The sequence below is a fragment of the Lingula anatina genome, chromosome 2 (assembly GCF_051362555.1).
Source record: "Lingula anatina isolate TDL-2025a chromosome 2, LinAna3.0, whole genome shotgun sequence".
NCBI classification, from domain to species: domain Eukaryota; kingdom Metazoa; phylum Brachiopoda; class Lingulata; order Lingulida; family Lingulidae; genus Lingula; species Lingula anatina.
The window spans coordinates 41,156-65,884 of NC_141768.1; the positions used below are offsets into that span (position 1 = coordinate 41,156).

At 38.0% G+C, this 24,729-nt stretch overlaps 1 protein-coding gene across 3 annotated transcripts in view; it reads right to left on the reverse strand.

Annotated features, from left to right (window-relative positions):
* The window catches only part of LOC147763282 (cGMP-dependent protein kinase 1-like), a 65,236-nt gene that overhangs the window by 4,575 nt on the left and 35,932 nt on the right, over positions 1-24,729 (reverse strand). For all 3 annotated transcript variants that reach the window (XM_087004505.1, XM_087004506.1, XM_087004504.1), the window contains exons 5-12: positions 10,407-10,470; positions 7,791-7,868; positions 5,614-5,708; positions 3,968-4,039; positions 2,308-2,382; positions 1,985-2,072; positions 1,458-1,597; positions 1,057-1,146 (exon numbers count right to left, since the gene is read on the reverse strand). In XM_087004505.1, the coding sequence (XP_086860631.1) occupies positions 1,057-1,146; positions 1,458-1,597; positions 1,985-2,072; positions 2,308-2,382; positions 3,968-4,039; positions 5,614-5,708; positions 7,791-7,868; positions 10,407-10,470 (702 nt within the window). The remainder of the gene's footprint in view (positions 1-1,056; positions 1,147-1,457; positions 1,598-1,984; positions 2,073-2,307; positions 2,383-3,967; positions 4,040-5,613; positions 5,709-7,790; positions 7,869-10,406; positions 10,471-24,729) is intronic.

A 24,729-nucleotide genomic window follows, 5' to 3' on the forward strand; every position in this document is an offset into this window, starting at 1 on the left:
TGGAGAGCAAGTAACCGGCAGACAGGTACTTAGTACAAGTAGCAGCCTCACGAGATTATATGTGCAAGGCGTGGTTTGTGAAACTCCTGTAGCTCAGTTCCACGTAGTTGAGAGTTAGGCCTCGTAAGTGAAAGGGTGCTCTCGCGGCGCGTTGCAAAATGTCAACAGTGGTTGGCTTGTCAACTGAATTTATCGGTTGGACATATGTGTTCTAGAACCACTGTGTTCTTAATGCCAACTACATACATTTATCCGAAGATACTGACACGTAGTCCCTCCCCTCTCCCACTTCAAAGAGGCTTTATCATGATACATATTAGTGAATTTGGTTGGAGTCCAAAAGGCAGTGTGTGGCCTTTCATGTAAACATGGCAAGAGAAGTGTCTTCATACTATTGGCCTTTCAAATAAACATGGCAAGAGAAGTGTCTTCATACTATTTATGTAAACACCTTAAGAGAAGTGTCTTCACACTTTTTATGTAAACACGGTAAGAGAAGTGTCTTCATACTTTTTATGTAAACACGGTATGAGAAGTGTTTTCATACTATTGGCCTTTCATATAAATGTGGTAAGAGAAGTGTTTTCATACTATTGGCCTTTCATATAAATGTGGTAAGAGAAGTGTCTTCATACTATTGGCCTTTCATATAAATGTGGTAAGAAAAGTGTCTTCATACTATTGGCCTTTCATATAAATGTGGTAAGAGAAGTGTCTTCATACTATTGGCCTTTCATATAAATGTGGTAAGAGAAGTGTCTTCATACTATTGGCCTTTCATATAAATGTGGTAAGAAAAGTGTCTTCATACTATTGGTCTTTAATATAAATATGGGCCTTAATATAAATATGGTAAGAGAAGTGTCTTCATACTATTGTATATGTGTCATACAGAATTAAGTCATTATATTCCAGAGTTATGTGTTATATAGAACTAAGTAATTCTATTCCTAAGTTATGGGATATGTAGAACTAAGTTATTATATTCCAGGGTTATGGGTTAACTAGAACTAGGTCATAATATTCCATAAGAAGTCAGTTTGACGTCATACGTACTTGTCTCTTAACAATGTCCACACTTCGCCGCCAAGGCAAACTTCCAGCAACATGTAGAGGTATTTGCGGTCTTTAAATGTACGATACAATCTGAAACATAACACATCATTTAAGCGTAACTTTTTTACTGACTGCAACCTTTTAATAATTTTGTTATTTCTATAGCTCATTTGTGCGTTAATTTATATACAGTTTTTTAATATCATTTGATTGGGGGAAAGCTGTACTTTTGACCTATTTGGCGATCTTATTTACACGTGTACAGCACAATGAGTGGCCCTTATTTGGATAGCAACATAAAAGATAATATAATATAAAATAATACTATGTTAAATTCCACAGATGGCGTGTTGTTCTCACCCAGTTTTCTGAAAAACCTCGAGAACCAAGACTGCACCTACCGCACTATAAACTCGGACCTGGCATCCGACATAATGCTTTTTTCATTCATGATATGTTCTTGTTGACGCGTTTCCACTATGTGATGTTTCTTTAGTTGTTTAAGTGCAAATGTTCGTTTTGTGTCATTGCTTATCTGGACCTGGAAAAACAAGAAGGATATTCAAATTCAATAACACCAGATATTAAAACATATCACAAAATAAAATCTAAAAGCGCATGTGGGTACTTTCAACTTTTAATATCAAGATTCTTCAATTCATAATCGCAAACATGAAGTACCTCTGGCCATTCGATGTTCACATTAATCCACCCCAATGTAAGTTTCACTTTTAGATTAATTTACGGATTATTAATACACCATGACTTTGAGTTCAACTGCTATTTTTTGCCTCTGTCGGATGTACCTGACAATATCTTCTTATCGAGTTGTTTTGAGGAAGTATAAATAATTCCAACATGAGCAGTAAACGCAAAATTGGAAGGTGTGTACAGAAAATATTTAATGAAAAAATTATATTTTCCTTACCAGCTCTACTCGTCCAAACCCCCCTACTCCTAGCGTGGAGAGAACGCTAAGATCGTTGAGACGCAGTTTGGCAAACTCATTGTCTGTTCTGAAAAGATTTAGACCAAACTCATTGCATAAAACAGACGTACGTAGTATATCAACACATAGGGTTAATTGCTCATGACACTGGCGTGATTGTCGTTGGCAAACATATAAATTCAGTAAATATGAACCGTAACCCCCCCCCCTTCTTTTATCTACTTATGAAAGTCTGAATATATTACAAGCATGGGCCTAACACTGCGACAAGGTGAAGGCATGACCACGTGGCATTTACGTACTTCTCTGAAGAGTCTGTTTCATCGGCGTATTCTCTCTGTAACTCGTGTAGACTGCTAATAAACTGATTGTAAGAGCTGCAATGAATAAAAAAATCGATATCTGAACCAGAGAATATTTCCTTTTTTGGTGATCAGAATAACAAAAAAAAACACACACACACACACAAACACTCGACATTAAACGTGGCATGTTCAAACAGTCGACATTAAACGTGCCATGTTCAAACACTCGACATTAAAACGTGCCGGGTCGTTTAAGGAACACGACAGTCTAAAAATTGCACGGCATGTATAGGACACTAAAATAGAAACGCGGTTTTACACATGCCCACGTCATTCGTGTAGCGATTTAACATGTAAAGGATGTTGTTCATTGCGAGCTCTGTTTCAACACGCAAGTTCTCTTACAAACAATTTCAAAGAAGCTTATATGACAAACAACTTAAAGATGTGGTCTCGGGTTTCATAAATAGACACAAATATATCTTATTACGACCACAATGAAGTGCTATAATACAACATTCATGAATGTTGCTCTATAAATACCGGGGGCGGCTCTCATGGACGCCACTTTCTATATCCGCGGCATTTTCACTATCACAAAAAATCTATCGAGCTGTTCTTAAAGCCAGTGTGTAACTATGGTAAAAAAAACTGGAAAGCTGCCCCAAGTTTTTTAAAGACGTAATGAAGATTACAAATACATTGGTTCCTTGGTTTGGCAGTATTTTAAAGGCAATTGTAAACAATATAATGCTTTCCCAGAACACACTTACAACAAGATATCACAGTATATCAGTACAACGAGAAATCACAGTAAAAAAGATACCATCTATTTAACAACACGCACAGTGATTCCGCTATAAAGCACCAGTTTGATATAAGGTATTTATACCATGTACTAATATATGTAGCGGGGTTCACAGTTTTGATACAAGGTACGTTTAAAATGTTTAAATCATATTTCATCTTAAATTGTCTTCATGGTCTATTCAAGTTTAGTTTCATTCTATCCAATGTGGTTTATAAGAACAGGAAACCAATGAGAAACCTATCTTGTTTATATCTTGTTTAGATCTACAATTGATTTGGCCAATATGGTCGCAGCATGTTCGAATTTCAGCTCCGTTTTTACATGTATAAACTGACTGTCATATTTGTGTGTGTGTGTGTGTGTGTGTGAACTGTGTGTGTGTGTGTGTGTGTGTGTGTGTGTCCAAATATTACAGTTATGAAAAGAACGGACTTTCATCAATTGCAAAGGAATCCCAAATCATAATGAAATCAAAATCCGTCAGCTCAGGTCTATTATTATTGCTATTAAATTACTAGTGTATCAATTGTTATCGTTCCTTTCCTTTTTGTTACCTTTCTTAATGTACGTGATATTTAGATGAATTTTCACCACTGTTTTAATTACATCTCAAACCTGTTGTTGAAGAGCAGTTAAAAATCGGACCTTGCGCAAACAGCATGTTAAATACATGTGTGTGTATGAAATATAATTAATTATACTTTATACATAAAATGATATGTATCATAGCATACTTGTACATAATACATATAATAAAATAAATCATAGTATAATAGTACATTATACAAATAACAATATAAAAGTAATATTCAGATAAAAACCTACTCTGACTTCATATGTACTTACTCTCTGTCTATTACCAGACAATCCACGCCTTCAGAATCCGCGGCTATGATATTAGCAGTCCGTGTGTCTTCTCTAAAATGAAAATTAATATTTAAACGTCCGTCCTTTCCATTGCAGAAGCGCAACTAGTTTTCAATTTCAACTGAATCACACACAGACACTTAAGAACATCTTCTTGACTTGTCACGCAACTCGCAAAAAAAAACAATAAATTAAAAATCTCGAATCAAAATCTTCTTATTCAAATAGATCAAATCATGAAAAAGCAAAACCATAGGTTTTGTTGGAAATTCTGCAAATCAATCCGATTTTTCATTTCCATCATGTATCTTTTCTAATCATATCCACAGTAACGCACCTATTCGACTTTCCTAAACACGACATACTCATAGCACGAATGTTAGAATATAACCTCTTCAGTCTTGTCATCATGTTTACGTTTAGCTAAACAGCTGAGAACCTCGTGTATATATACAAAGACACGCTGACGTGAGGTTTTGTTTACGAGTTACGAGACGGTGTGTCACGTGTTAACCAGTGATTTGAAAGATAGCGAGGTTGTCAACTGTCTTGTATCAAACTGTTCAGAGCAGCTTACAGATCTACATACCACCTAATCTTATACACCAAAACAACATGCAACCATAGTCACGATTTGTCAATTATCAAGGACCATTTTTAAGGTTTCTTTTCATTTAGGTTTTTAACAATTTCATTTCTCTGATTAATTCCTATGATTAATAAGGTAGTTGTTGTTGACAGATCGTGCTTATAAAAATTAATGTCGTCTGCTGACATTTTGAAGGAAGATGTAGATGGTGCCGTTATGTACGACACGTGAAGAAACGACTGAGACACTTCCTTTCGCTGGAGAAAAGTAATTTTCATATGTGATTTTCATGGGTTTCGGTAAAATTACATCGTATAATGAACACTGAACAAATTCATTATGAGGTAAGGAAACATAATTGATTACAATCATTTACCACTGTGATGCCAAACACATCACTTAATACCTTGCACTTCATACCTAAAAGGGATTAACTTTAAAACGTATTCCTTCGATTGTCAATAAACCGTGGCCACGTGAGAAATTTTGGGTAAAATTGAAAGTCAAAAAACATGGGGAACTGTTAAGAAATGAGAGCCACATAAATGAAAAGTAATATTTGGGGAAATCGTGGGGATTCACTTATTGAATAAACTGATCAAGTGAAGGTGAAACAGCATTGGAACACACACACCTATGGTAATGTTAGGCACCGAAACAATGATATTTGGTGCCGTATATCACTGATGTTACATTATAAATAACTAAAAAGCTAAATTTGAAGTTGTTTAAATACAGTATTGACGATGACCGTACCAGAGGTGCAGATGGCATACAGTTGTACACGTGTGGCGCGTGTGCTTCACACAGAAATACATGTATCGACTGAGAGTGCAAAATGATATTGTTGATTCAAAAGATATAGACAATTATTAACCGCACGACAAAAACATATTTTGTTTTTGCAATTTAAAAAGTCATTTTAGGACGATAGGTTATTATATATGATACACAGTACACGAAGACATTCAAATCCCTAACCAATTGTACTTAAATACAACCATGATTAATAGCAATAACAATAATTCCCACTTGCCCTTGTAGAGCTCTTTCACCAAAGAAGTCTCCCTTCTGTAGCGTACGAATAAATACTTCTTCATTGGAACTTGAACTTCTTTTCGTAACTTTCACCTGACAAGAACAACAAACAAACAAAATACATTAAAAGGTCATGGTTAAAATTTAAAAAGAAGACAATATTACCACGGCTGCATATTTCAAAGCCATGGGGCTGGCTAATATAAAATTATATTATATATTTATTAGGAAATAAAAACAGCAAAGTTTCATATGTTCATATGTATACGTACATGTACAAATACCAATATGTTCGATAACAATCTGCATATTTCAAGCCAGCCCAACACAGAGGACTACTGTCTCCGCAAAACGCATCGATCTGGTTATCGAGTAATAAGGGTCTTAATTTAGTAAACTGATACCAACAAAAAGCATAGATGCCGTATGAATTCAGTTAAATAACATATTGCGAAGACCGTCGAATCGTAGCAAACGTAAGAAACACTTATAAGGTACGTGGGTCGTTCAAATAATGTAGGTCTCATCAGAAAGGGTTAGGAAAACAAGGCAACATTTCACTATTGTTTTATATAGTCCCTTTGGCATTAATGCACTTCGTCCACCATCTGGAAGCATTTTAATTGGTTAAGCCTAGATTACATTTGAAATGCGACGCCCGCACGGTGCACGTTTAGAGCCCGTAATTCCCTTTTCGTATGGCGTCCGAGGGGAGGTAGACGATGGCCGTGCGGATTTAAGCCCTCCGCAGTCTTTACGATTTTGTCAAGATGTAACTTTTGACAAAATTTTAAAATCGTACGCCCGTAGACCGTAACAATATCGAGATGGCATTGCGCAATCCCCGCACGGGAATTGCACAGGTATTGTACACTGTACGGTGGACTTGCGGTTATCGCGCAACAGTGCAAGGCGATCCTGCGATACGGAGCTGTCAAAATTGTTAAGCCTTGATTACATTTGCCACGGGCGCCGCACGATGAAGGTGGTTACGATTTTCCGTACGATCTTTTTCAAAATCGAAAGTAGGTACGTGCGGGCTACGGTGAATACGTTTACATAGCATGCGGGAGCCGTGTCATTTCTCCAACATTGCCTCGAGTTCACATGGGGAAAATTGCATTTCGTTTGAAAAATGATCGTCTGGAGCCCTTTCAATCTCATCACAGTTGCCGCACGCCTTTTGTGCGGCTTCACTGAAGATTGGCACGATGTCGGCGCAGCCCCCTACGGTTTTTTTTCAACATTGTGTTCAAATAAAGAAAAATCACAATATCACATATTTGCAATTGAATTACACCAAGGACTTGAACAACTCCTCTGATATACTAACATTTAACATCTTAATTATTCTTATGCCTCCTAAACCAACAAATAAGGAAGGGAAAGAGACCAACAGGTTCAACCATTATCACGATCACTGCAAGTCCACCGAACAATGCCCGTGCGGGAACTGCGCAATGCCATCTATGATATTGTTACTGCCTGCGGACTCACGATTTTAAAAAGTTAATCAAAAGTTTCAATTTGATGGCCAAATACGCCAAGGGGCTGCACCGACAGCGTATCAAATTGCAATACAACCGCACGGACACTTTACGTCAACTGCACAGTGGCTGAAAGAGTTCCATATATGATTGCTTTCAACCGACAAACCGATCTTTCACGACCTGGCTTCAAGGCCATTTGCTAGATTGGCAGGGCGACCGTATGTAATGTAGACATACTCGGCGTAGCCTGCAGCCCCTTACGATGTCAAAAAATCGTGCAGGCAATCGTTTACGATTCCATCGTACGGCGCCCGTGGCAAATGTAATCTAGGCTTTAGCTTTGCCTTAAGAAATCCCAAAACATAGTTCGAATTTTATTATTAATCTCTCGGTTTCTACATTACGACTTTTCTTCAAGGCCTCTCCCTTTTCTCTTATTTCCTTAAAATGTGTTTATGGACGTTTGTCACGCAACAAGATATCGCTGGGCAAAACTGAGCAATTTTCCAGATAATCACGGTGTACATAAATTGTATTTTTACCTCATAAAGCCACGAATTAATTTATTAGCCGACCAGATTTTTTTCTAATCTATCCCACATGTATCTGTTTATGGGTAAGACGCAGTTACATTAAAAGCGATAATAATGATTATTATAGGAAGGTCGCTGTTACAGTTACTCACAATGCCTTTTGCTATGATGTAGAAGGTGTCGCCCTGGGCTCCCTGCCGTATGATATATTCTCCACTGTTGTAATGAGCCTGAAAAGAAACCATGAGACCACTGAATACAAGCTTTCTCATCGCTAAGATCTAGTAGTAAAGACAAGATGGTACCACGAGAATACTGGATACAGGACAAATAGTAAAGACAAGTTGGTACCACGAGAATACTGGATACCGGACAAACAGTAAAGACAAGATGGTACCACGAGAATACTGGATACCGGACAAACAGTAAAGACAAGATGGTACCACGAGATCACTGAATAAAGGACAAATAGTAAAGACAAGATGGTACCACGAGATCACTGAATAAAGGACAAATAGTAAAGACAAGATGGTACCACGAGATCACTGAATAAAGGACAAATAGTAAAGACAAGATGGTACCATGAGATCACTGAATACAGGACAAATAGTAAAGACAAGATGGTACCATGAGATCACTGAATAAAGGACAAATAGTAAAGACAAGACAGTACCACGGGATCACAAGGTACATGACAAGCGGGAAAATTAAGAAACGACATGTAACTGCATTTAATTGGTTTTGCACCTTTATATCATGGGTATATCCTCAGAATGAAGTGAGAAATCCTACACATAATAATTACAATACACAGCCCTGCTAGGCACAGGCAAAGAAGAGACCCCAAAGAGCCTCAGTTAAAACATCCCACAGAGCCCCTATAATGCAAATCGACCTCTATGGCACCGGTTGCTGTAGATCATATCGAACATGTCAGTTAGCGTGTTTACAGACACCCAACTCAACGACCAGAAGGTCAAGTGGGAGCGCTTGGCATTACCCTGGGCGGTTGAAACCATCAACCTCTGGAGAGGCACTCCAAGAGATGCAAACTATTCCTAACCCCAAAAATAAGAGGTTCCATTGGAAATCAAAGCATAATAACTCTTGAAATAAACTGATTTGATGTCTAGCCATCACAACCAGTTGGTTCGTATGAAATACATTTATGTTGGTGTTTTTAATGATTTTTTTTTACAGTAATGAGTAATGAGAAAAAAACATGCCATTTGATGTGTTTTACAACGAGCAAACTGGAACTGGTGCAATCACAACAGAAATTGACATATACGGAGGACAGCAAACAAGTTGCTTTTAATCTTAAAAAACATTACAGATTTAATAATAATAATCATTATTAAGAGTAAAAATCCATTAAAATATGCTCTGTAGACTTTACAAATGAAATTTTTAAAAATGTTATTTAGCGACTCTTTTCCAGTATCTCAATAAAAAGAGACACAATTGTCATTAATCAATCTTGCTCTTAACCTCGTCTTTGATGGCATGTGAGGGCAATCTTACCCCACCCTGTTGCCAGTCATTAAGAAGGAATACCGGTTCATACGGCAGTAAAACTGAATCTTCGATTTCAAAGCACCTTTGGGTATCAAAGTGAAAAAGGCTTTTGCGTGGTTATGCGGGAAGAGTTGATCTGGTTGCATATAGATAAAACTCGTTTTTCTTGTTCTTGCATAAACTCAAGTAATTTCCATTGAAGCAATGAACCGACTTTAACCATTTAACTAATCTACCCAAGGAATGCTTTAAATCATATTCAAAGGTAAATCAGCTCTACCCCTCTCCCGCTGACAAGAGCCGCTTTCAACTTTCTGTTTAGAGCAGTACACTTGATGGTACCTTTTTGCTTAATACATAAAAGAAACAAGATCAATAAAGTCCACCTTTCAAAGAAAACCGTCCCAGTTGTTACTCGGCACCTAATAGTTTCAATGGGGAGCAAATCAGATCCGACGCAGTAAAGTAAGCCACTGTTTATATTTGCATGTGGCTTTGAATTAATAATACTGATGAAATGTGCAGTCTATAAGCCTGTAGTTATTTCTAGTTACAAACAGGACGCAAACTCGCAATTCATAACTCGCTTTGTTTTAAACCTATTAACAGTGCCAACAAAACAATATGGGCAACAGGCAATACAATGTTGTCAATATATCCGCACTATTCTAGGATCAGAATTCGAGCAACGACATGTGCGAATTACAACTGGAAAACACATTGCCTTATTTTGAAATAAACATCAACTTTTCCATAACAAAATATCCTCTGTAAGCAAACGTATTATGTGGCTAGGCAGATGGTTTACAATGGGACAGAAGATGGCTGACAGTGGGACAGAGGATGGCTGACAGAGGTTGGTTGACAATGGGACAGAGTGTAGCTGACAGTGGGACAGAGGGTGACTGACAGTGGGACAAAGGGTGACTGACAGTGGGACAGAGAGTGGCTGAGACTGGGACAGAGGGTGGCTGACAGTGGGACAGAGGGTGGCTTACAGTGGGACAGAGGGTAGCTGACAGTGGGACAGAGGGTGGCTTACTCTGGGACAGAGGGTAGCTTACACTGGGACAGGGTGGCTGACAGTGGGACAGAGGGTGGCTGACACTGGGGCAGAGGGTGGCTGACTGTGCTATTGTCCAAAGTACTACTATATGCCGTTACCAATATCAGTCAAGTTTATTAGGTTAAAGTGAAGGTGAATACAAGTTCAGTTTCAAAAAAAAAAAAAAGAATAAACAGTGGCTTACCTCCTCTAGAACATCTGCAAGTTTACTTAGTGTTTCCTCTGGTAATTCCTGGAAGGTAGGAACGCTGGAAAACAAATGGACACAGACATCTTAAAATAAATACTATCACGGTGAATCTGAAACATGTACCAGCCATCTCCATGGGAACATGTACCAGCCATCTCCATGGGAACACGTACCAGCCATCGCCATGGGAACATGTACCAGCCATCTCCATGGGAAATTAAACAAATATCCTGTAGCAGCCTCCAAACTACATGAATGGACAATTCTAAATAACATGCTGATTAATACTTATATTATCATACTAACAAGTACGCAATTTATGTACTGCGCCGTTAACATTATGTGCATAAGTTCATTAAGTTAATGTATGTTTAAAAAATGCATTACTATAAACATTGAAAATATTATTTTTAGAATTTTGGTTCTGCTTGTCATTTGATTACCATAACCTGGCGAACTTGCGAAGTCAATCTAGGTCTCTTTCCTATATCAGTTTATGTTAACGATAATTATCAAAGTACAGTAGAAGCATGTTTTGAGATTGCTGTATTGTGTCTCTGTAACATAAGGGAAGACACCACTGTATTCCATTGTGCGATTCTGGACCGCTCAAACTTTCAATTCAGATTTCCGCTTACCCCCCCCCCCCCCCCCCCCCCCGGACCTTTTTTCATTCTGCGAAATTTGATCACAAATTCACTTCACTGTTTACGTGACCGACAAATTCGGAGTCACCCTGAACCTGACTGTCTATCGCCTCAGCCACATTTGCTCCATGGCCCAGCAGGGTCCAGTAAAATGTTTACTGAATGACCGAGGGTGGTTCATAATGTTGATAACTATCTTTACACCTGTCTAACTGTCCAGTTGCTTTCCCTTTAAAAGGTAAAAGGTTTTGGTTCGTTGGACCAGGTAAAGGTCAAAGCAGATAGGGAATAAATGATCGCTAAATATCACGGCAGCAATATGGTATGATCATATTAACTCAACAGAAATTACTTGGGCATTTATCTTAAATATAAGAGAGGAGATATAACGCTATAAAACCCAACCAAAACGTTTATTTTCCTAAATCCATTCTAAAAGAAATTCTAAAAGAACACAGACACGCAAGGAACTAAAATTCCAGAAGAGTATTCTAGAAAAGAAGAACAGAGCACTTATTCACACATACACTAGCAATAGAACACATATACACTATATACTGGCAAAGGAACACACGTACACTGGCAACAGAACACATATACACTGTACACTGAACACATATACACTATACACTGGCAACAGAACATATATTCACTAAACACTGGCAACAGAACACATATACACTATACACTGGCAACAGAACACATATACACTGTACACTGGCAACAGAACATATATACACTGTACACTGGCAATAGAACATATATACACTGTACACTGGCAATAGAACATATATACACTGTACACTGGCAACAGAACATATATACACAGTACACTGGCAATAGAACATATATATACACTATACACTGGCAACAGAACACATATACACTGTACACTGGCAACAGAACATATATACACTGTACACTGGCAACAGAACATATATACACAGTACACTGGCAATAGAACACATATACACTATACACTGGCAACAGAACATATATACACTAAACATTGACAACACAACACGTATACAATGGTAAGAGAAGACAAAAACCATATACACTCAGCAATAGAACATACACACACCATACAATGGCACGCCTCCTAGATGCAAGTGAAAATAGAGGAACATGTGCTAAAACTACGTCAGGTGTAAAATCGATAGAATAGATAAACAACGCATCAGGATACCTGTTATCAATGTTACAACCCTGGGGTTGCTTGTTGTTTCACAAAATGGTGCCCTTTCATTAAGCATAAGAAATTCCAATCGCACTCAGCAAGTAGGTAGAAAACCACGTGGAACTGGTGCGTTGATTGTTAATCAGTATTGGACCTCAGGTGTTTTTGTCATAAATATGTTTTCGTCTTAATTATCATTGTATCACATATCTCCTTAATATGTTACTCTTTCTAGCCTAGAAAAACCTATATGTAGACAGATTATTTTCACAACGATCGTGTGTTTAAACATTCTTTTCCATGAACTGATTTACAGGTAAACCATTTAGAGAAATTAATAATTGACAAAGGGAATATTAACCGCTAATAATATAATACATTAACAGGGTAAAAATTATCGCTGTTTCATTCAGTGTGCCCTTCAAGAGCGTTTCATCGCCTTAAAATATGATCAGACTGTACACTTTTCTGTAGCCCAATAAAAACAATCCTCTGAGGCTTCACTGTGTCCCAGCACGCCCTACACACACTTTGGCAGCGTTCCCGTTTTCACCTGGAAGGTGCAATTAACCCATATGTCGGCGTTCTCTTCATTAGCCACGCGTCTTTTTGGATGCATTGCATCATACTAGAGGCTATGGAACTAATTCCCAGTAGTTTGTAAAGAATGAAACACACATCCCCCAATTATTCTTTGAAACACTGAGATATGTAACAGCTCTCTGAAAGTTAAGACTTTATTCCACGTTTGGCAATAATCCCAAAAGGCGCCGTGGCGTTCGTTCAGAAGCCAGTCTGCTGTGGGCTGCAACATATTACAAAGTACACGTTTCCTAAATATCAGCACCCCTACTTGTCACTTTTAATACCCGGCAAATGTATAAATCAGAATCAACGCACTGTTTTTTTCTCCTCAATCTCTACTGATAATTTAGAGTTATGGTACGTAATATTTTCTTTAAACCAGTTAACATTTGTAATCTAGGCCATCTGTTGCCTTTTATCTCTCTGTTTTAATGCAGAAAATTGAATATCCTGTTTTCAAAAGACGCCAAAAACATTTCAATACCCCATATATATATATATATGTTTCTGTAATTCCACTTTCATCTAAACACCATACAAAACGGCCTCAATACCAAAACAGACATGAAGAATATTGTAAGGCTGTATCCAGCTTCATATGCCAAATCAGCCTGGCAATTCTATATGACAGCCGTGGATACCATATATCTTTGCAGACTTCCACAGCGCCTCATAACAATACGTTTGCGTGTCCTTAGAATAGATCACATGCATCAAAATGAAATTGACATGTTGCAATCAAGCTCGATCATTATTTGAATTGGCTTTATATAATAACCACACTTATTCAACGACAAATATATCCTCACAACTGAAACTGCAAAAATAACTGGACGTGATTTAGAAACAATACATCAATAATAAAATAGACCAAAAATGCCGTGAAATATAGGGTAATTATTTGAAAGACGCGTGGATATTTTACATCTAAAAGATAACTGACGATTTCGTAGGTGCGATTATTTCATTTTAATTTAAAAATCCTCGAAAATAATCAGATTGCTCCGCTATAAAGTAGAATTAAAGACCGTGATAAATTTCCCGAATCTTCTTATTTCCCTAACAATTTCCAAAATAAAGTATTTTTGTTACAAATTCCATTTTATATCGGGCCATCCTTGTTGCCCTGGTCTATTGTGTCTAGGCTCAGACAATCATGTTTTGACGGCTGAGTCCAAGAAAAACACCCTGAGCTTCAGAGATAACTTGCCACTAACCTCTTCACTATAGCCTATCTTCATCGTGTCAAGTTACCTCTGACGAAAATAGTTTGACCTAGTTTATATAAGCCAATCGAATCCATGTTTCAAAATTTTTCACCAAAGTTTGGTGAAAACGCTGATTGGTTGACCGTCAATCGGCAATCCTCGGCTGATTCCGCAAGCTCCATACTAACAACAAAGTTATTGTCGAGTGCGGAGACATCCGAGTAGTTCCGAGTGCATAACCGAACACGAAGAAAGCATGGCGTCTCCTACGAGTGACTACGTAAAATAATGTGTTAAGTTATCTCTTGATTCTTTGCAAAATATGAGTATATCGGAATTGAAACCAGCGCAGTTTGAGGCCCTGCAGCATTATCTACTGAGGGATGATGTATTTTGCGTGCTGTCCACAACGGCAAGTCCCTGATATTCAGCCTTATCTTTGATTGGTCCGGATTTGAACAAAGCGCGCTTTGACTCGTTCGCGTTCATTGGCTAAATCGTTCAATGAGTCATTGAGTGCGGGCTTTAAATTTGATTGGCGGGCGGCGGAGGCTATCGAATGTGGTCAGAGGTAACTTGACACGATGAAGATAGGCTATAGTGAAGAGGTTAGTGGCAAGTTATCTCTGAAGCTCAGGGTGAAGAAAAAAGGATAAACGCTGTGATTGTGGTGGAACGGGACTACTGCACGTATTACATACAGAAAAGATTTACTGATCATATATATATATATATATATATATATATATATATATATCGTCGAATATTGAAAATATTGTCGATACAAGGATTAAATATATATTAACCTTTCGCCGCCGATATTTTCCATGAATATAACGAACGCGTTGGTAGAAATCGCATGGTCCAACAGCTGTGTTGTGTGGTTTTTGTTTCATTAAGTTTTTACTGCGGCACAACTTCCTCACATATAAAGACCTGATATATATGTATACCAACAGCCTAGGGCAGTGTATATTGACGACAAAATAACGTGTATTTGCACAGGCTATTGCAATGTGTACTTTAGGTAACCTTACTGTGATTGACCTTGGGACATACGAGGCACTGGTCAAAATGGCACCCAGCTACTCAGGTTCACCATCAAAGTTACTTGTTCACGATCAAAGTAATGTGTTTTCACATCTGTAACACGCGGTGATGTGCGTTTTCAATTTGCGTTTGTATCGTCTCGTGTCATTTAGTGTGTTTGAAAGAAAGAAAGAATAACAGACATATAAATACTGGCTCTAACAGGTGCGTGCATACCAGAGCGTTCTGGTAGGCATTGCAGGTGCAAGCACAGCGCCGGGTTCAGGGGCAATTGAATGATAAGGAAAGGGAAACATTTTAATGGCATCGAAGGCCGTCTCATGCCTTTCTCAATGTAACCATTTAAATTCAACTATAGTCACTGAAAAATGCTACGATGTGCGTTGATTATTATATCTGAGAAGCACAATGTTTTCTCTTGCTGTCGACTAAAATGCTTCAGTACAGCATGTCTAGTCAGTATATGTGGACGTTAAGATTGGCAATGGAAATAAAGGAATGAATGCATGAGTCACTGAGGTCACAGCGGTTTGTTTACTTTCTTAGGCGAATGTTATTGATATGTTTTAAAGCCAATCGGATTTACAAGAAAAGAGGACGATTCCAGAAGAATTAAACGCTGCCTTTGATGACATTTTGTTCACCGTTTTAACCTTTAGTTTTTATGTACTTACGAGTTATTTGGACATTGACATTACTGGGTTTATTATCACATTTCAGAAAAATGCAAGCCCGAAACGCGCCCTATAGTGCCTTAAACGATCTAATGCACATTGTCCATCACACTATTCCCTATTTACATCATCACCACGAGCTTTCCCCGCCTTTATACAGTCTTACCAACTCAGCGTCAGTAGCCCAGCGTCTTACCCATATATGCTGTGTTTGCGTCTCCTATTGGCAGGATTCTCGTCAACTCGTATAGTGAATTCCACGTGCACATCTGATTCTTCTTTGTCATCTTCACTATCGCTGCTGATTGACTCCCTTTCACTATTAGATACATCCCTTGTGCTCTCAGCTCGAACCTTCATATCAATTGGCATCACATTAAAATATTTTCTTATTTCTTCCGTTTCACGAATAGCAAATCAACAAACCGCATTCGAAGGCTATTAAGGCATTTAAGGATCAAATACCCTGTGTGATCCGTAAAATTGACGCAAAGACAGAAGATCGAGAAGGAACAACATTGTAACCTTCATTTTAGATACAAAAAAGTTTCTCCTCAGATTCATGTATTGAGTTTTAATGTCTATCTCCACAGATGATTCTCCTTTGTGCAGGTAGATCTTTTCGCAACACTGCTGTTTTTGAGTGGGACGTTTTTGCTTGCTCTCCGCGGCCGTTTCCACGTTTTATCTGCTATAAAAAGCTTGTCATAAAACGTGTATAGAACGCTCCACCTTTAGCTCCCAACATTATTCATCATCGTACGTCAGATTTCAAGGAGGGTATTCCTACACTGGAGCCTCAATCGTTGATAAATGGTTACGCACCCAGTGAGTCAGTTATGTCATTCAATCGACCAATAAGAATTTATCGCTAACGAGAGCCCGGGGCATACATGAATCATCTTGGATAATAAGCTGACCAATCAAATGCAGAGATTTTAGCAAAGCAGTCTGCCTCCAAACCTGATGCAGATCATCAATGCCAGCAAGTCGAGGAGAGGCAGATGTAGAAAACAGGTATATCAGGAGATGCAGTTGAAGAAAAACATTTTGTTTTCGAAAGAAAATCCAAAGTACGTGCCTTGCCTGTAAGAACGTTGCTATTATTGACATGAAATCAACCACTTTTCCTTGTCCTATTTGGGGAGATGCTATTTCTACATAGGGTAAATAAAAAGCATATTTTTTTCGAATTTACCACTCTGTCGCCTCAGAATCTAGGGTAGTAACCTCTGGACAAGCAAAGTTTCTATGGTGCTAGATGGCTCCCAAATCTCTAAACATATGTTAATGGCTCGCACACTGAGTTAACATTAGCAGTTAACGACGCAACATTATCCCAAGATGTGGAACAAAATGAATGATTGCTTGGGTTGGTGCAGTTGGGTGGTCATTTCAATTGGTCTTGTGTTCCAGGTAAGGTAGTAGCAGCTCGAGACGGAGCACTGTACTGGAGATACCCGGGAATCAATGAGCGCACAACGCTACCCTGGTCTTATTGACTGCGTGGATTATAAACAACAAATGTTTGACTGAATCATCTGTGAGAAAAACGCCATTTATTCCACAGGAATACTTTGGTTCTGTTAATTTATGTAAACATTTATATAACGGTTCCTCCCCTGACATACAAATACTAAAACACCTCCCAATGTTGTGTAATGTGAAGCAGATGAAGAAACAACAGCAAAGAACACATCCAGACATTTATAATCTGACTTCAACTGTTGAATACCCGTCTGCACAATATGGATGCACAAAACTCATGGGTCCTGTCTGTACATGTACTCAATAAAAGACAGGGCTTAGATTTACTCTGAACAATATAGCTTCTATTTTGGGGACCATTCCCATAACCCTATCGTACTAGCAAGATCGATCTTTCTCCGAGGGGATTCTCACTAAATCGCATTCAGTTTAAGCGTGCACGACAGTTAACACCACCCCCACCCCCAGCAGCTTCAGTGGGCGTGGCAGACATTTAAGTCGCTTAAATTGAATGCAAATTAGTGAGAGTTCCCTCGGAGTTAGTCCGATCCTACTAGTATGATAGGGTTATGGGAACCTAGTCTAAGAAGCATGTTCTCGTAGGTGTAAACAGCAAAATAAAATAACTCTAAAACTATGATTCCATACTCCAGAAAACTCAGTCAATAGAAAATATAACATGCTCGTATGCAAAGTGGGAAGTCAATACAGTTCAAATCGCTTCAAATCTACTTTCAAAATACTAGTAAAATAATTTTAAAGAGCAATTGTTCAAAAGATGCCAGACGTTAACCCTGAATGCAATAACCAGATATGACGCCTAAGGATGTCAAGGATGCGAACAGACACAAAGTTCACTTAAAGTTTCCATAAAAGAATTTATTAATTAGGTGGTCTGCCATCGGTATATTTGATCATAAAGTAGCATCTACCGGTAGCTCCTTCTAGTCCATACCACGCCTTATACACGCCTGTCTACACGCCCACAGGATGCGTTAAGTCCAATTCGGTGTCTTGTAAATTACAAAGGCACCACAGGTATATCTTGGAGAGACAATCTACATTTGCAGTATTACTAAATTTAAGCACTGCTAGGAAAAAGCTGGAGTTAATTGTCCCGGGGCAACAGTAACGTTGATGCTAATCACCTCCGATAGACGCTTAACACCCAAACCCAATATAGAGGTGCAAACGATGTCACAGACATGTTCCTAAAAATCTGTAGTGCACAGATTACAAACTATGTTTGATTTTTTTAGGGTCCCACATAAAGAAGTTTGTATTAAAGTTTCACTTTCCTGGAACCACGAATAATAAAAAATAATTCATCATCTAACCCCAAAAAGGAACATACGTTACTGTCACAAATGCATAACGTCTAGCTGTGGAAACGTTTTAATCACTTTGAAAATTCAATCATCACGGGGTTTGTTCTTTAATCTATCTCCTACAAGTATAACGTTGTAAAAAATTATGAAAAGCTTCTGTATAGAGCAGTTAATTGTTTTTTAGCGACTTAAGTTTGCCTGTCACTGAATATTAAAAAAACGGGGAAAATACACCCTACCGACAGTAAAATAAGCATTTAATAAATTATTTTTCCCCTCGCGCTCCAAATATCATACCTGAAATGTCAAACTATCATGGAATCACTATATATTTTTCTGTCAGCAAAAGAAAACATTGTTTTCTCTTGCACCAAGCACTTGTACAAAATGAAACATTTTGTCAATTTTCCTAGGGAACATACGTTACCTAGTATTAGCTATGACGCAGGCCCCATTAGTTACGGTTTAAATGTTTATAAAAAACGTCCTTACGTCATATTTAATTTAACATGATCGAATCACTTTAAAATATATAAGAACACCTTATTAAAATAAAAACTAGGTGGCCTGGAACATACGTTACCGGAACATACGTTACCAGTGAAAATCTACTTGTGCCGGAAACTGGCTCCGAAAGAATTATAAGCTTCTGTTTGAGATGTCAGGTGGTTCTTTCTGACGTCTGCTCGAGCTAAAGATTAGATGAGGTTAGTTACAAGTGTAAATAAATCCATAAAATCCTCAGTAACGATGTAAGCGAAGTGAATGATTTTGTCGTAATAAAAAATTTAATTCAAATACAGAAATGAATGTCAAAGACGGACATAAATGTCAAACAAGACTATGGAAGGAAAAAATAATCGCCAACGAGCGCAGTGAGCTTAGTGCCAAATACATTGATACCGAACGGAACATCATTATTTCAGAAAAATGCGAAAACAAGAGCTGAGATTAAAAATATATATATATCGATCTCGTAAAAAAATGAGGGTGACTCTTATTTGGAAGCGAAAGAAAACGGGTTCAAAATACTATGTAGGCCTACCTTCCGCCTCCTTAAATGTCGTGAAAGACAAAAGAGGCATGCTAAGACTAAATCGCGAAAACGTAGACTTCACCAAAGGAAAGAACTCCTAGCTGCTATAGAAGTTGCCGAGGCATGTCCACAGCAATCACCACCTGAGAGACTTGTTGTGTGTGCGAGGTGGCCACAACGTGGAAACGATTGAGAAGAAACTGAAGGCAGTCACAATGAACAATTAAAGAACTACAGTCATAGATTAATGCCATAAGAAAGAGGGAGAATGCTATCCGGCAACGATTTAGCCATTGTAGAAGACGAAATATGGAACCACCTGAATTTCCCACATGCCCCAAGATTAAGACAGAACGCATCATACAGCAGGCTATGGACCGAAGCTAACACTGTGCAGAAGCAATTACTTTTATGTCTCCTCCATCCCAGTGTACCACAAACTTTCATAGTTTTATTTAGAACAAAAAGAAGGCAACAAAGAATATCGATTGGTCAAGATTTGGTCAAACAAGGCCGATTTTATTTTTTAACCCCACTACCCTAATCATTTTTAGCAAAAATAACAATGTAGCAAATTGTTGCCTGTATTAAATGTTATGGCCTTAGGGATAAAAATAATATTATATATACATATAATATTCAATAAGACTCATCATCCTAAAAATATGATGACTTGTAGAAAATGTTTTTTCAGCTACAGTGGGTCAAGCTTAACGAGTTACACCAAGAAGTAAGATGAAAACTTTGCATGTTATGGTGGCTGGGAAGATTGCGAAGACGTACCGTTGTCTCAGATTTCTTTCCGCTGCTACTGGCATTTGCCGGAATCGTTGGTCGAGAACTCGCGAAAAGGGGATGAACTGGTCGAAAGGTCGACGGATGGGAGTAGCAGGAAAAAAAGGCAAGCTGTATACGATTTTTTGAACGAGACGACTATAGTAGAGCCCAAGAGCGCCAGTAACCAAAATAAAATTCATCGACCACGTTGGTAGAGTAAAAACACATTATGAGCATTTACGAATCTCAAGGAAACTTTTACAAGAAATCATGCAGCCTGTACTTTGTCTTAAATACCGACTGATAAGGACCGTAGAGACCCTTGAACTGTAAAGTGATATATGTGTCTTATACTCACTCAATGGAAAGACTTAAAAACATAATTTTGTGAACCACTTACTTTTTATAGATGGAACAAACATTATATATATACATATTTTTTAATTCCCAAAAGTGCCGAAATCTGAAAGACAATTTAGACCTTTCAGAGAGGATAGTAAAGCTCATTTTGAACGAATTCTCTGCTGTATTGGAAAACCTATAGGTGTGTTGAAAAAGGCTTCGTTTAAAGAGGTGGTAGGTTAGATGTTTCTGGGATCTGTATTTCTTTACATGCAAATGATTAAGACGTTTGATACGTGGATCGTGTTTGTGTAATAGGTTATCACTTTTGATGTCTGAGTTACTTTTAAACACCTCAATAAATTCTACGAAAAAAAAAAAAAACCCGAAAAAATATCTTATCAATATTTATTAAACTCGTGTCCCGTATCTTTTCTATTGCTGTGGAACATACGTTACCTTACGGTATGCGAAGGATGCGAGGCGTAGTTGGCATTGTAACTAATACACCCAAAATTTGAAACTGTCAATGAGTTTTAAATTCACGACGAATATGACCAGTGGTAGATAACTTTTAGGTAACAAAGTTTTCAATTCTCTATACAATTGACAATTACTGCTATTGAAAGAGTCATCAACGTGGACATTGTAAAGAAAAATGATCTTTAGTTTGAAAGTAATTTTCCTAGAACTGGTCAATTTAAATGTATTTTCCTGTCAGTTTTCCATTATTAATGACTCATAGGGTTATGATAGTGTTTAGCTTGCACAAATTTCCACAGCGCTCAACTAATAATCGTGTTTGTATCAGGCGATTCAGTGGTAACATATGTTCTTTCTTACGCTTTTTTTACTTCAAACGGTTATCAATTTATTTGCTTACAAAACAGAAACGCGTGGGCGTAAAATTGGGACATTTGTGGATTTTTGTTCTATACACGTGTAAGTTTTAAAAAATTGGATACTACATCGAATTCATTCAATTTCATTTTTTGAGACTTGAACTCATGAAATGCACCTCTATATTGGGTTTGGGTGTTAATAGTGTTTAGAGTTGGTACGCACAACGCATCTGTTTTAGAAAATGCCGCAGTTTTTCTGACTTTTTTCCAAGCCCGCGTGCTACAGACCAGCTGTGTTTGCGGTATCCATTGCCAGACACTTGTGCGCGTTTGCTTGCACGTGCGAGTGCGAGTGCGCGCGTTCTCATATTTTATTGTTTCTTTGCAATCCTGACTTATTCAGAATCCACTTCTCATCACGAATGAGAATTTTGGCAGGTAATAAAAGTTGCACACCTCAAAATAGTTTGCAAAATGTATCTAAAAATATAAATATTTTTTCAGCTTTCTTTCAGGTTTGCAATGTTTAAACCACGAAGCGTAAAGAGGTCACTATGTGCGGGAAGCTAGGTTGGGTCATTTTACCTCAGTTGTGTTCATACACTTGTACTTTGAAGATATCAATAATGTGGGGAATCTATCTTCCTGTAGGATCGACATGTACTTTTATCATTGCGCATGTGTTATACCAGTGTTTAACTGCTCTATAATAGGTCTCGGTGGTCAGAATGGCTATTAAACTTGTGTACCATTTTCCTTTCATCTACTTGAAAGATAGACATAACATGGACCACTTACGCACATTTAAAGGTTTTATGTGTAGTTTTCATACAAGTGCACTTCATCTAACCTTAATTCATTAAGTAACAGGGACAATCTTAATTTCAGATTTATATGTGGAATCTAGGTCTGGCCATTTCTCTAGTAAGAATTCTGAAGCACAAGCTTAACCATCCACACAGGTAGGTTTCGGTGCACATGCTCTGGCTACATCAGGTCTGAACTTTTCACTGCAGACATGGAGTTTAACTGAATAATATTCCTGACAGCTACACTGACCGGTAAGCTTTTGCACAACATTAAAGTGCATTTTTCTTCTATCGCTCTTGGCTATTTAAACTAGGAAGACTTCCCCTTTCAATTATAATACGAGTGCCTATGTTATGAACCCCGTTCTTGGACTTCACAAAATGCCAGTTTATTGGCTGTAGCTTTGGCCGGTCCACCTGTCTGATATGGCCGGACCCGATAGCAATGGGCAATGAACCAGTCCATACTGACAGCTGACTCTGACAAGTAAATGAAAATTCAAGAAAGAAAATCGCTGGTATACATCATCATAAGGTTAAATGCTAAATCAGTTTAAGGGACAAACTATTGATGATTAATTCAGCAGAGAAAGTCCAATGGAAAGAACTTCCAAAATGTTCTTTCACTCTGAAAATTTGCATAATGCAACCGAATCAGAAAACCTATCGAGATAGAGAGAGAGAGAGAGTGAATAATCGCCATGCCAAACACAACCTGACTATAGAAGCAACCATAGCGCAAATGTGTACTATTACTTAACTACATAACTGCCCTGCTTCATAACTAACCGTCTCTCTCGTCAAAAATGACGCCTATCCTTTTTTATGATTAAAGAGATCCGTGTAAACTTTTGATCAGCAAGGCATTAGCTAAAGGTTCTGACATTAACTCATAATCACTTTTGGTCTATAATACACTGCTGTAGAGGGCAGACGTGGGTATTTCTTGGGATTGTTTCAGACACCTTATTATTTATTTATTTATATACAGTTCCAGGAAATTATCTTCACAAACATGTACTGGAAGGCTAATGCCAAACTCCAGGTATTCAACAACAGACAGTAAAAAAAGAACGCTGTACGCGATGCAAACTCGATGTTGTTCTGTACTGAGGTCAACAGCTTGCAGTGTCCGATATCCCCTATCCCGCTCACCCCCTTCTTAGGGTCCTGCTTGGAATTTGTGTTTGGGTACACAGTTCAAAACTCAATTCAAAAATGAAAATTTAATTTCTTGTATACATACTCAGATTTTGTCAGAGAAAGCCAGAAAGATCTGTAAGTCACTTGCTGCATGTATTTACCAGTAAGCCATGTGTGCAACAGACACGTAATGTAATATGTGACGGCTGTGTTATTGTGAGGGACATATAGTGTAGTATTGTGGCCTAGCACGTAAATAGATTTTACGTCCTTGTTGTGACAAGGGTCACAGTTAGACGGACGCGACAATGTGACGGGAGTATACAGTCGCGTCACGGATGTGACAGCATTGCCGGCATGACAATGCAAGAGTTTCTGAACTACAAAGTGGGGCAGTTTTGCGTTATTCTTTTTGTATTTTACTATTATTATTTTATTATTATTATTATTGTTTTTGGTGGGGGGGTAATGTTAATTCGAATGCATAACGTCCATCTGTAAGCCACATTGAGGGTTAAATTAGACGTACATCTTCAGTCAGTGATTAGACGTACATCTTCAGTCAGTGATTAGACGTACATCTTCAGTCAGTATTAGACGTACATATTAATCGCATTACTCTCAAGACTCAGGGTTACGTTTAAACGCATTTCTGAGAACAGCATAAAAACCTGATGAAAATCCATACTTTCTTTCCGGTCAGCAAATGATGGAGAAACGTATCGGAAAATATTCATAAAACTTGCTCAGCACGCTCAGTAACACCTGTGTATTGATTCCCATATATACGGGGAGAGAACAAGCAAAACTGCGAATACTTCAAAAGATGAACACCAAGAACTCATCCGTAAATGCATTGTGTGTAACGTATTTATGGAACTGACCGTTACTATACGATACCTTATGACCAAATACCCCGGTCGGTCTTATTGATTTTTTATTTCTTAGCAAGTAGGAGTAACTATGCAAGTTATACTGCTATATGTATCACGACAGCATTGGGTGCTTACCGTATTTGTTCACCAACTGGAAAAAAAACGAATGCACATGTAATAAGACTTAGTTTACTTAATCTGCTGGATAGCAAAAAGCAGGACCGGTGATAATAACAACTTTTAATTTTTTCCTCAAATGACGTGCTTGCTGAACTTATGAATGAAATGAGAAAAAACAACAGGTATCGATTTCTGAAAAAATTAAGCAGGGAT